Genomic DNA, 12,951 nt, shown 5'->3' on the forward strand with positions numbered 1-12,951 from the left:
GTTGAACTTCAAGTTTTCATTTGACGCTGAAGGCGAATCTATTAAGTTGCGTTTAATGTACGAGGGTTTGTTTCTTTCGAGGTCCGATCGGTCGCGAAATGAAAACCACTGAAAATCCGACGACGCCGTGCGCTGATGTGTTGCGCAGTGTCTGTATGTGTGCCCGTGGACTGCATGAGGTCGCAGTCGTCGATTCTGGGCGTGGAGTGAGCACGTGTAAAGATGCCTCAAACAACAGAGTCTCCTGCTAAATGTGAAGTGCGTGCTGCCATTCGATTTATGCATACCAAGGGGTGCAATACTGCCGACATTCTCATCGACGAATCAGAAATGTGTTCGGTACAACGTTCATGAGTACACAGCAAAAGTGCGGCGTAGGTGCAGGGACTTTGAAGCAGGACGCCCACACGTTCGTGATGCAGGCGGGCAGGGAAGGAAGCGAGTGTCAGCGGACGATCTTGTTCAGCGAGAGGATCGGGCGATTCGAGAAAGTTGTCGGTTCACAGTTTCTGCGTTGAGTGATTCGTTGCCCGAAATTTCACGGTCAGTTGTTCACACCATAATGAGCGAGAAACTCTGTGCGAGGTGGGTTCCCAAGACGCTGACCGACCATCACAAAACACAGCGAATGGGCGCAGCCTTAACGTTTCTCCGCCGCTACCACGATGAAGAAGACTTTGTGAGGAACTGTTTGTTTCGAAACTGAAGAAACAAAATAGCAATACAAACAGTGGACGCATTCTGATTCCCCGAAAGCAAAGAAGCTCAAGCGAACGTTCCCCAGCCGGAAGTGTATGGATACTGTTTCCTAGGGCAGTAATGATGCTCTCTTCGTGGAATTCACGGAACGTGGCACGACAATCCCTTCAACCTTGCAAAATTGTTAAGTGTCACTGCAGCCTCGTACGGCGTTGCTCTTAAACGTGTACGAAAGGCAATTCAGAACAAGTGACGAGGAATGTTCTCATCAGGCATTGTCCTTCGTTGTGAAAACGCGCGGCCCCACAGTGCAGCTGCAACAAAGAAGCGCCTACGGCGTTTTCTACGGGAAATGTTTGATCAGTCACCGTACATCCCGGACTTTGCTTCCTCTGATTACCATCTCTTTGTTCACATGACACGGTGCCTAGGAGGGTAAGGGTTTGAGCCAGACAATGAGCTGCAGAATAGCGTACAGAATTGGCTGAAAGCACAGCCAGCTGCTTTCTACGGCGAGGGTACGAGAAAGTTGGCGCCACGCTACGACAGATGCCTCTATTGGAGCGGCGACTATGTAGACAAGTAGCTGGGAAGTGTATCTAAATGTTCCAAACAAAAGAATTTAGATTTTCACTGTGGTTTTGATTTCGCGACCGATCGTACATTGAAAAAAAAAAAAGAATAGCCCTCGTACTTCCCTTTCATGCCGGGCCTTACAGAGGGCCGACAAAATAAAAGCAATATCGCTGTCACGAATCAGCTTCGATCTCGCAGAACACACATTTGGACAGGGGCTTTCACCCCTGTGCAGGTGACAGTGCAAGTCCCCCAACAGCAAACGTACTCGCTGTTGCCGATGATGGGTTCCATGAGACTGTTCTTGAACACGTCCCTGTTGGCGAAGTACAGCGCCGAGCTGAAGTGGAAGATCTTGACCCGCGGAATCTCGTGAGCCTGGGAAAAATGATAACCATATTCAGTGCAAGAATAAACTAAGCTAAACTAATATAAAAAAAAACTAACCAGCAATATTTTTCTGGCTCAGAAGTCATTACACCGAAATCAGCGCAGGATATCATAGCAAATGCCATTATCTTGTGGATGCCAAGCTCTTTCAAGAACAACTTGTTTGCAATCGTGGAGGACAGAAACAGAATCATTCCTCCATGCTTGCAATGCACTCAACGTCGTTTTCGTCCATAGCCCACTGGCGATGCTAAGACTTCACCAAGCTTACAATCCATGAGTGGCGCTACAAAACTCCGCACACATTGCCAAACGCCAAGGCTCAGCGATAGCGCCGTAAGATCATTAGGCTCCGAGTAGAACCTCGGTACATGACGGTTGTCAAGTGAGCCCCACAGCGACGGTTTTCTCAGAGAAACGGAAGCCAATCTCGAAGGCCATGCCTCTGTCTACTGCAAGCGCCGGAAGCGATTGCAGGAGCCGCAAACACATCAGCACCACCACGTTTTGGACAACACCAATGGCCCAATGGGTTAGCGTAAGACCCCAGTGACGGTGGTGTGCGAAGTTTTGCTTTTTGTAGGCCATATGGCGAGGGTGAAGACGAGAATGAGGGGGTGCTGTGACTACGACACGACGATGTCGTCACTGCCGACATTGCGGTGACGATGACCGCGTAACAGAACGTACAAACGCGCGGGCACAGCAAATACTTTTCGATCTGTAAACTACTGTTGCATGATAAGAGCAAACAGTCGTGAAGAATAGGCTACCTGACAATATGGGTGACAATATGAAGGTAGAGGAGCTTGAGCAAGTGGCGAAGCATTAATAAGGCTAAAAAGAAACTGTGCATAGAAGGACTGCAAAAACACGACGAGCTTAAATTGAGTCCGCATTATTGATCGAGAAGTCGAGAGAAGAAGAAAAAAAATTCAAAGCTGTAGCCATTGCAGAGACGTGGGATGTCAGTCGTGTGGCATCAGCAAGAATACCTAAGACAAGCTGTTCAGTGCAGAGGACGGGTCACGCGTCACCTGCGCTGTTTGTTCGGTTGAGCGAAAACCAGCTTAGTCAGCTTTAAACTCTCGTTAAACAATGCTGTCAAGTTTGTCTTGGGAAAGAGCCATACAAATATTCGCGTTCGGCAACGAGCGCAGTTAGGAAAGCTTTCTTTCATTAAAAAACGAAAAAAAAATTTTGCATACGGGCGTTTTTATGATTGCACAGAGGTCCGTACAGAGGTCCGTACTCGGAATGACGCAAACTCGACAATGCGCTACGCTGTAAAATGTAGAGCGCTTACCTTTTTATATCGTTTAACGTCCAAGTAGATGTCCGAGTCAGGAACGTTTCCCAGGAAAGAGACGTAAGGCCTGCATTAAGGTGATGCTATTATTTCGGGCGAGGAAGAAGAAAAGAAGACACTGGCGTAGTACGGCACTGCGAGAAAGAAAGAGGTTCAAGACTGTGCAGCAAATCAAAACAAGGGGGCCAGAACGTGTCATATGACATATGAGTGAATATGACATATAAGTGAACATACCATATAAGTGAAGAAACTTGGCGAGAGCGGCAGCGTTCACGAACATATCGTATCGTGTCATGCTAGTGAGCTACAATAAACGTTCAGAATCGAGTGAAACGAGATGCAAGTACAGTTCAAAAGACACACAGGAGGAACTTACTTCTTGAACTATTGGATCACCGAGATCAACTTACTGATTTCAAGAATAACTTTCTTGTGTTCGAAAAAAAAAGTAAAATTAGCGGCTTACTTTCCATTTATCGCGTGTAAACGTTTTGCATATTGGACCTACTGCAGAGTATGAAGTGCTAACAATAAATTTTTTCCTGCTCTTTATCGCAGTCGTTAGTTATCATGCCCAGTCATTAGTTATCATGCTAGTCATCAGTTATCATGCCTCTATTTTGAGGCATGAGCCTCCATTTGGTGTTTCCTCTTGCTTCTGCTCTGCTTTCTCTTGCAGGAAATATTAGAGCGATTCCTATTGACTAAATATACACGGCGAGCCACAATTTCTAAGGGGCTTCGAAATTCAAAGCAGGAAACGGCCAAACAAATGTAAAATAAGGAGCTTTGTTTGCACAGCGCTTGGTAGCCTCGGAAAGGCTGGCCTTTCTGAAGCACTTCATCTCTGTTTGCACCTATTACAACTATTACTCCCCAGTGTGCTACTCCATATGTCGGTCCCCTTCTTGATATTGTAGCTACAAAGCAATTCACGCAAGTAAATACATGTCCGAGAAAGAGAATGAGGAAGTGAGCCTTATTTAAAATGAATGAAGACAGCATTTATTAGACTAGATTTCAATAGATTTTCAGCGACCCAAGTCCCGTCTTCTGAGAAGGCTTGAAGTAAGCATAAAACAAAGAACGATGGACGCCTTCTTATACATGTAACTGCGTACTTTCAATATGGCGCAGGGTTGCATATGATGACGCGCCGGTCATAAAGAGTAACGGAAGCGAATTTAAAGGCATCAATATGACAAGTTCACTTTCTTTAGATTCTGACATTTTGCATAAGAACATACTGCAAAAAAAAAGCAGCCTCTAAAGTTAGACAACCAGCTAAGCAATCAATGCACACGCGCATGCTCAAAGCAGGGAACTTACACCAGCGTTCGCAGAATGACGGTGACGACCGAGAAGCCGATGCCTGCGGCGATGCCGATGTCGATGTCAAGTAAAACGACGGACATGAACGTGATTATCCAGGTGAGCTTGAACAAAAAAGAAAGAGTCCGACTTGAGCAACCGGGAGTTGGAACGAACTTAGTATGAAACGACATGCCGGCCGTATTTCGCATTTAATTACAGTTCGAATTGTATACTTACCGCGTCCAGACGTGACACCTTCCACGTGTTGACGCAGTCCTTAACTTGAAACAACATCCCTTTAAGGGCTACTATGATGACTGCAGATAAGATACACTGAAAGCAAGAACAGTAAAGGGTGCATAATTAGCGTTAACACAGTGCACTGTCATACAAAATAAAACATTTACATCTTTAAATTACCACAGTGCACTGCCATATAAAATAAAACATTTACATTTTTATAAACACGCGCGATCATACAAGGAACTAAATTCTGTTGACTAGCGCCAGTTGAATTCGTTAAGCACAGTTGCGAAAGCAACAAAGTAAGCGTTATGAGTTCTTGTAACGGAAGGTTCCAACTAAAACGGAGGTATGGTATGGGCGTGGCTTAATCAAAAGAACAACAACAATAATAATAAAGCTTTTGGCTCAAGTGGCAGAAAGCATAATTATGTTACGCGAAAACTCAAAGAAACCCATTTTCCAGCGTTTCTACCATTCATAGACAAGCCACGGCAATAATAATAATAATAATAATAATAATAATAATAATAATAATAATAATAATAATAATAATAATAATAATAATAATAATAATAATAGTAATAATAATAATAATAATAATAATAATAATAATATTTTGGCTCAAGTGGCAGATTATTGTACCTCTACAACCAGGTCCTGCATATGCTCAGGCTCAAGTGAATGCCTTTTTAACCACATAAGGTGGGAGTGGGGAGGTATGAAGTGTTGCATTTGCACAGCAGTGTGGCTGAACTGTACGCCTCCCCGCCGTGGTTGCTCAGTGGCTATGGTGTTGGGCTGCTGAGTACGAGGTCGCGGGATCGAATCCCGGCCACGGCGGCCGCATTTCGATGGGGGCGAAATGCGAAAACACCCGTGTACTTAGATTTAGGTGCACGTTAAAGAACCCCAGGTGGTCGAAATTTCCGGAGTCCTCCACTACGGCGTGCCTCATAATCAGAAAGTGGTTTTGGCAAGTAAAACCCTATAATTTTTTTTAACTGTACGCCTGCAACGCAAACAATTTCCCCTGTTTTTGTTTGTGATGCATCCATGCCTATATACTTCCACGGCCGAATGGCACTCTGCCGCCTTCTCGGCGTTGGTACGGACGCCTAAATTAATTCGCAGATATAGTTCGGGGGCATGAAACTCACGTTGGGCAGTGTCCTGAAGAGCGGTCCAGCCGCCACCATGACGATGATAAGAATACCCGACGCTATTAACGCTGAGACCTGAAATGAAAGAAGCCACGGAAAGCGTGAAACAATCGCGCAAACCATTCCATCGCATCACACTTCTTTTTAATTTATTTAATTATTGGAATAGCAATTACGCGGGCACTCGAGGCAAACATTCGCTGTCGTCGTCGCCGTGGTGTTCAGTATAAAATACACGCGCGATAAGATAGTGGCGGCGCGCCGTATACTGTGGGTGCGAGAGAAAGCGTGCAATGGTGAGCCGAGGAGCGTTGTGGCTTGATCTCGCGCGCGCTAAGGGGAGAGGAGGGAGAGGAGAAGGGAGATGTGTACGCACTTGGAGGGGGTGGGGTACAGCTGAAGCCCCGTAAGCTTCGTAAAGTAGCGACACCCTCCTCCTCCGCCTTCACTCCTCCTTGTTTTTCCTCTCTTTGACGCTTCCTTCTCGACCGTGGCGCAGCCTACACAGCTCGAGCGCAGCAACGGCGCCAGCATGCGCTCCTCGCCACTCCGTAGACGCTTCTCGAGCAAAAATGGCGCTGGTGCACGGCGCGACGGCCCACGTGATGCTATTAGGCCAATAGCGACGCGGCGTCGGCCTCGGCCAGAGCGCGCGAGGAGGAGACGGCGTTCTTCAAAGCGTGGCACTACTTTACGAAGTTTAAGCGGTTTTGGGTACAGGTCGGCGCGCTTTCCCTCTTCTACTCAGGCAGCGGCTGTGCATGGAGCAGCTTAGCGTGGCCGCGCGTGCTCTATATTGGAAGCAACCTGCGGTGATGCAAAGGAAGGGATAGCAACCTGAGATAGCTGATGGCCTCGTGTATGCTGTGTTCTCGCTCGCGTGGCTAGCGTTGATGCGAGAGACAGCACGCAGGGCAATTCGCTCCCCGTTCCTGCCGCTCTTTGTCACGTCAGCGTTCCTACAGCGAATGGCCGCGGTCGTCGAGTGAAATGTGTTCATGTTTGCCTGCGCGAGCGTGACACCATGCTTGCTAATATATTTAGTAAGGCAATGTTTACAACTGTCTACACGGCCGATAAGACTACTATCCTTAATAATTCGTATAGCTGTCTAATAAACTGCTATCGCAATCAATGCTTCGCCTGTCAGGCGAAACTACGACATTCTTATACCTCTCAAAAGCAGGCTATAAAACATTCGTTCTTATCTACGTGGGTGGAGAAAACACATAGAGTAGAAGTATAAAACATAATAACTTCTTATTGCACTAGAATGTGAAAATGTGTACCTCTAAAAGCTTATAGACCATGGCAAACGTGTGAAGAGCCTAAAGGCATCTGCGCTCTAAAACGTCGTCATACCCAAACAGCACATATGCATCCGCGCTCTTTACCTGCGTCTGACCGCCGGCTTTCTCTTGAACGGAGCTCCGCGACAGAGACACGGCACACGGGTAACAGCCCAGGAAGGCCGTGATCACATTCGCCGCGCCCAGCGCATTCAGCTCCTGCAAGGGATGGAGGAAAGCGGAGTGTGAAAAAACAAAGAAAGGTCAGCATAGAAAGGAGAGCAGTTAAGGGAAGGAAAAACATGGTGCGAATTATCAGAACGGCCGAATCCTTTGAAAAATTTGTTTTCATCGTTCACTTTGCTGCTACCGATTTCGCCCTGCTTCAGAAACGATATTAAATAAACTTGCTCAGAGCAAGTACCCACCCAGTATGCGACGTCTTGCACCGCCTCGAGAAGGCGGCGCACCAGCCTTGGTGGCTTAAACGTCCTTGGCTTTGTGATGCTAAGCTCCAGAAGGTGGGGTCAAATCTCCGGTGACGGCGCGGCCGCATTTCGATGGGGGCGAAATGCAAGAACGCCCGTACACCGTTAATTGGGCGCACAGTAATGAACCCGAGGTGGTCAAAATTAATCCGCAGTCCTCCACCACGGTGCGCCTGACAATCAGATTCGGTTCTGGCACGTAAAACTCCAGATTTTTTAAGGATGCGGTGCAAGTGCCTCAGAATTCTTTTCTTGTGTGATTGTTTTGTGATCTCGTGTCGCCGCATTCGTCAACACTTTTAGCCCTGTAATGCCGAAACACAGATTGACATCAAGGAAAATTGGAAAAAAGAAATGTTGGCATTTATTTCTGGCCATCGAGAGTACATTAGCAGAAGAAAAAAGAACCGAAAGAACCTAAGAACGTAATTACCACGTAATTATTATAGTAAATAATTAATCAGCAATTGGTTCGCTACACTGTTCTCAAGCTGAAACTTCACTTCAGCATATCAAAAACGCAACTACGAACTTTGCATTAGCTTTTGCGGCATTCGATCAGTTTTTCCAGACTTCGAACTAGGCTCATATATATATATATATATATATATATATATATATATATATATATATATATATATATATATACAACAGAATCGCGCCGCGCCACGGCCAACCTGGAGCGCGGGTCTCGCGTTTAGAACTCCGAACGCAGTATGTGTGCCTCATACGGGCCGTGGCTGCGCCGTCTCACTCGCTGGCCGCGTTCCCGGATGTTTGAACACCTCGTAAACCACTGTCTCACGGCTCACACGTCGCTGCAGCGCTCTGTCCTTCAGTGTAGCGTCGTGTTTGCTGTCTATTATCGCTGGACCCGCATCTCATTCAGGCGAGAATGCTAATAGCGCCCACATACTCACAAACACCCGCGTACTAGCACGCCCGTGTCTGTGACGGCTTGGTATGAAACGAGCGGTAGAAATTAAAACCGAGCTCCTCGCCACGGCAGTTGTCATAAAAAAAAAAAGGCTGCTTTAGGTGTAAAGCGCCTTTAGGTGTGGGCGCGCGTTACTGTTCGACCAGTAACGCGCGCCCGGGACCCTAACCTGGTTGGGGTCTATCTGGTAGTGATGCCTCTTGGCGAAAAGCTTGGCCATGGACAGCGCTATGGTGAAGGACACGATGGCGATCACGAATCCGTTGAGGACAAGCTTCGCCATGAGATCGGCACGAGGCACCGAAGGCGTGGGGAACCTGCAACAACAACAACAACAAAAAAGGAATGGAACAGACGAAGAAAGTAGCTGAGTATGAGAAGTGAAGAAAGAGAAGTCAATACTATAAATTGAATATGCTGAAAAAACTCCTGGACACGCGCCTAATGGTTTCGTCAGCATGATAATACTCGGGTCGTTTCACGCTTTTCGGGAAGTTCGCTAGCCAACGACATGCCAAAAGCTCATCACAGAGTTTGTTTTCAAAAGGGTGGCAGTCCGAGAAGTATGTTACGCGACCATTAGAAATGCACCGTATTATATTCGTTTCAGTGCCTCGCGCGCCCCCGCGACTAAATTTTCAGACGTCATACCATTCCTGTGTTCACAACAGAACTCCATACAAGCCTTATCACAGGAAAAAGGTTCACTCGACCACTACGACAACGGTACCATGCTGTATATATGTGAAAACTCTATAAGGCCGCAGTACGAGGCCTTGCAGCGTTTCATCGATCGATAGAAGAACACCGTGTGATGCTTTGCAGCGAAGTGTCACAGCCGAGTTGAGCGGTTCTCCCGGCCGATATTGGAACCATCGATTTCGGGAACGCAGACTCAGGGATTCGGGGACTGGACGATGCAGCAAAGAAAACGAAAGCGTGAAAACAACTTTCTCGGTGGCGATACTTCATGTGACGTTGGTTCCACGTCAGGTTGCTGTCGAGTGCATTGACCGGGCAGCGCAGGTTTTCATCGAATGCGCTTTCTGCCCAACGACGTCACAGTCGAGCGTCACGCTCGGTGCAACGTTCTCTGCTCGAAGGCGATCGTCACCGAAATGTGGATTGTGTTATGTAGAGCATATTTAACCTCTTCTAGCTCGTCGTCGCGATTTTGCGATACCCCGGATCTGAGCTCGATTACCGGGACGATTAAGCGACAGAAATCGTAATTTTCGCAACATGTGAGGTCATCCGGTCAAAAAAAAAAAAGAAAAGTCAGCCGCGTAGCCATCCCTGACTCGAAAAACAACGCTTTGCGCATGGTGCTTCCAACGAGAATGAACACGCCAAGAAACTAGTGCGGCTGCATTCATTTAAGTGCCTAATGAAGTCATCATCTCTGCAATAGCGTCTGTTTTGCAAACTGCCCTAAGATGCAAAACGGTTCGCCTGCGAGTCGGCGTTTGTTCAGCGCGAAAACATACGAATATAAAGGCATCGTTTTGTGCTATAGATGCTGGTTTTCAGTTTTCTTAAAATGAGTGCAAATTTCACCCGGAGTAGGAGACGATGAGAGAGATTAATTTTAGATGTTCGTACTTCGCATACAAGCATCTTTAACTGCAATTCGAATGGTTTTCTTCAGGCAGTAATTTCACGTTATAGGAAGTTAAGGAGGAGAGGAAATAAACAGAAGGAGAACAGGTACCTACCCCGTGGGTACAAATCCTATAACTCGTACTCCGTACGCCTTATTGAACTCGAAGAAATAGCTGATTGCAGTCGCAGCAATTATCTGAAAAGAAAGAACAATCACGAAGACGAATGAGTTGCGCGCAGATGATGGCTATATGCCGTTCCGTAAACAAATTGAAATTTTTTTAACACTTTGGCCGCTGAAAAAATGCACGGCAAAGCAGTTTCACCGCCCCTTAATTGTCTTGCCTGGACAACAATGTCTCGGCAATAAAATGTCGCTGAGTCAGCACTGCAATGCCATTACCGGTGCACCCAAAGCCTAATGTGGTCATGTCTACAGAAACGGCGTCTCATCTGACGGTGCGTTAAAATGTTCAAGAGGTTTGCTTCGAAGCTTACTAAAAACACTCAGTGCCCTCCCGCTCTGTGAAGAAGGATGACCAGCGAAGCTGTGTATGTGGGCCCCTTAATGGCGAACTTCACTTACGCCGCGGGTCGGCCCGGCATTGCACTATCTTTGGGATTGGTCCCCGTACGGGGAGTGCTTAACGCCTGCCTCACCTACGCCGCGGGTCGGCCCGGCATTTCGCTATCTCCAGGATCGGCCCACGTATTGTTTACCACGCCAACGACACAAAAATTTCCTTGGACGGCAGGCGTATACAGCTTCGCTGTTAAAAGAAAAGGGGAAAAAAGAAAAAGAAAGAAAAAGAAAGACTCACCACAAGAAGGTCGACAGGTACGGGCATCTTGAGCTTGGCCTTGTAGCGGGCGTTCACACACTCGTGCACCACCGCGCACACCACCATGGCCGTCAGCGACAGGGCGAGGGTGACCAGATTGGTCTCGTGCAGGTTCTGGATCACGTCGCGGATCACCTGCGGTGGCACGGCCGTCAGGGGATCGCACTCCGCGAGGAGGAGCACGGCGGAACGACGTGGCGCCGGCTCTTGCGAATCCCGGCGGCCCCACGCGCCTGCCCTCCCTCCCCCTCCGTGGCTGTAGTGCTTATCGCTCAAACAAATCGCGCCTCCTCAACCGCGCCGCTGCGCCGCAGCGCCACCGAGCACAACGAACTGGCCAGCGCTGAAACCCCTTAAACTTCGTAAAGTAGCGACACTCTCCTCCTCCGCCTTCACTCCTCCTCGTTTCTCCTCTCTTTCCCGTCCCTCCTCGGCCGTGGCGCCGCCTACACCGCTCGAGCGTAGCAACGGCGCCAACATGCGCTCCTCGCCACTCCGTAGACGCTTCTCGAGCAAAAATGGCGCTGATGCACGGCGCGAGGGTCCACGTGATGCTATTAGGCCAATAGCGACGCGGCGTCAGCCTCGACCAGAGCGCGCGAGGAGGAGGCGGCATTCTTCAAAGCGTGGCACTACTTTACGAAGTTTAAGGGGCTTTAGCCAGCGCTGCCGGCGTGACGCTGCAAGCGCGTAGCCCGCCCAGATGCGGACGCTTCCATAACGAGGGCGGCCACGTGGGTTCGGCTTCTTAGCCATCTACGACTAACACGGGCCGTCGTTTACACAGCGCTATGTGCGTATACCCAGGCATGGGATGGTATTCTCAAAGGAAACGCGAAACCTGTTACAAAGCCAATACAACTGGAAAATTTGCTTGAAACACGTCTTCGCACTCAGTCGACGTAGCTATCCGTCGAGATTACGTTCTTCAATGTTTCACTCGCGACACAGTAACACACGATATGAAATGGGTGTCTGGTTAAGCGCTCAACATTTGCCATGCACAATCCTGCTCGATAAGCCGCGATAACTTCGAACAAGCGCAGGACTTGGCATCATAGGGCATCCTGAATGTTTTACGTTGTCGTTCCACGCAGAAGATGATGACAGCATCTATATGATCATTGGGGAGATGGTGCTGCAGCGCTTTCGAGAGTGGCAAATTTCTCGAAACAACTGACTTCATAAGCCCCGAATGTGGCCAAAAACCCCAATTCGCGAACAAGTGAGGCCGCAAAATTATACGGCTTAAGGCATATCAATGCTGTCCAATATGACGCCCTGAAGTGGGTATTTTGCAAACGCACTACGACAGAGTTTAGAATATCCAGGATAAGGGTATACGCAACGGCTTTTCGCATAATACCTAGATACCGGACGCTAGTAGTGACGTCTTCTGACGTTTGGTCTAACCACAATACCTTAAACACAAGTTTCCGCTTTACAGGAGTGTTCTTGCCACAAAACAAAAAAAAACACGTTTAACAAACCAACAAAAAGAAAAGCAACGTGTTCAGGATTACGCCGCTGCCCAAACAGTTGCACCAACAGCGAAGTAGAGTACACTTGGTTACTGCAATAATAGTTCTGTATTTCTCTGGTTGAGCTCTCCGCCACCAATCCGGCCACTCAGGTTAACGCCTCCGGTAGGCACGGTAATCCGCAAACGGTAAAAGATGCGCGGAGAAACCGACCCCCAGATAGTAGTGCCCGCGCGGCACAAAGGTCACGGCCAACATGGCTGCGCCGAGAGGCAACTGCACTCACGTAGACGCACTGGAATATTCCGCTGTAGCGACGCACACGGATGTCGAAGAGCCCCTTGGCCTGGGACACGACGACCTGGACGGCCGCACCCGTTGTGAAGCCGGACACCATGGGCTCGGACATGAAGATGGACAGGATGCCCAGGTGGAGCATGCCCATCAGCAGCTGCGACGTTTCAACGACAAATGCCAGCAACCGAATCACGCTGGGGACTGATGCGTCTGGATATACACTTTTCGTTGCGTTCACAAGCAGCGTCATGAATACATAGGTGCACTGTTCAACACTGGGATAACTTAAATTCGGTTAAAGAAGAAGCAAACATTTCG

General features: G+C 48.2%; 1 protein-coding gene across 14 annotated transcripts in view; it reads right to left on the reverse strand.

Annotated features, from left to right (window-relative positions):
* LOC135910807 (prestin-like) overlaps nucleotides 1–12,951 on the reverse strand; it is a 271,569-nt gene that overhangs the window by 8,874 nt on the left and 249,744 nt on the right. For all 14 annotated transcript variants that reach the window (XM_065442913.2, XM_065442918.2, XM_065442916.2 and 11 more), the window contains exons 7-16: nucleotides 12,623–12,787; nucleotides 10,835–10,990; nucleotides 10,127–10,209; nucleotides 8,581–8,728; nucleotides 7,092–7,205; nucleotides 5,695–5,772; nucleotides 4,529–4,624; nucleotides 4,307–4,413; nucleotides 2,972–3,041; nucleotides 1,544–1,653 (exon numbers count right to left, since the gene is read on the reverse strand). In XM_065442913.2, the coding sequence (XP_065298985.1) occupies nucleotides 1,544–1,653; nucleotides 2,972–3,041; nucleotides 4,307–4,413; nucleotides 4,529–4,624; nucleotides 5,695–5,772; nucleotides 7,092–7,205; nucleotides 8,581–8,728; nucleotides 10,127–10,209; nucleotides 10,835–10,990; nucleotides 12,623–12,787 (1,127 nt within the window). The remainder of the gene's footprint in view (nucleotides 1–1,543; nucleotides 1,654–2,971; nucleotides 3,042–4,306; nucleotides 4,414–4,528; nucleotides 4,625–5,694; nucleotides 5,773–7,091; nucleotides 7,206–8,580; nucleotides 8,729–10,126; nucleotides 10,210–10,834; nucleotides 10,991–12,622; nucleotides 12,788–12,951) is intronic.

This window comes from Dermacentor albipictus, chromosome 5 (assembly GCF_038994185.2).
Source record: "Dermacentor albipictus isolate Rhodes 1998 colony chromosome 5, USDA_Dalb.pri_finalv2, whole genome shotgun sequence".
In the NCBI taxonomy this organism is placed as follows: domain Eukaryota; kingdom Metazoa; phylum Arthropoda; class Arachnida; order Ixodida; family Ixodidae; genus Dermacentor; species Dermacentor albipictus.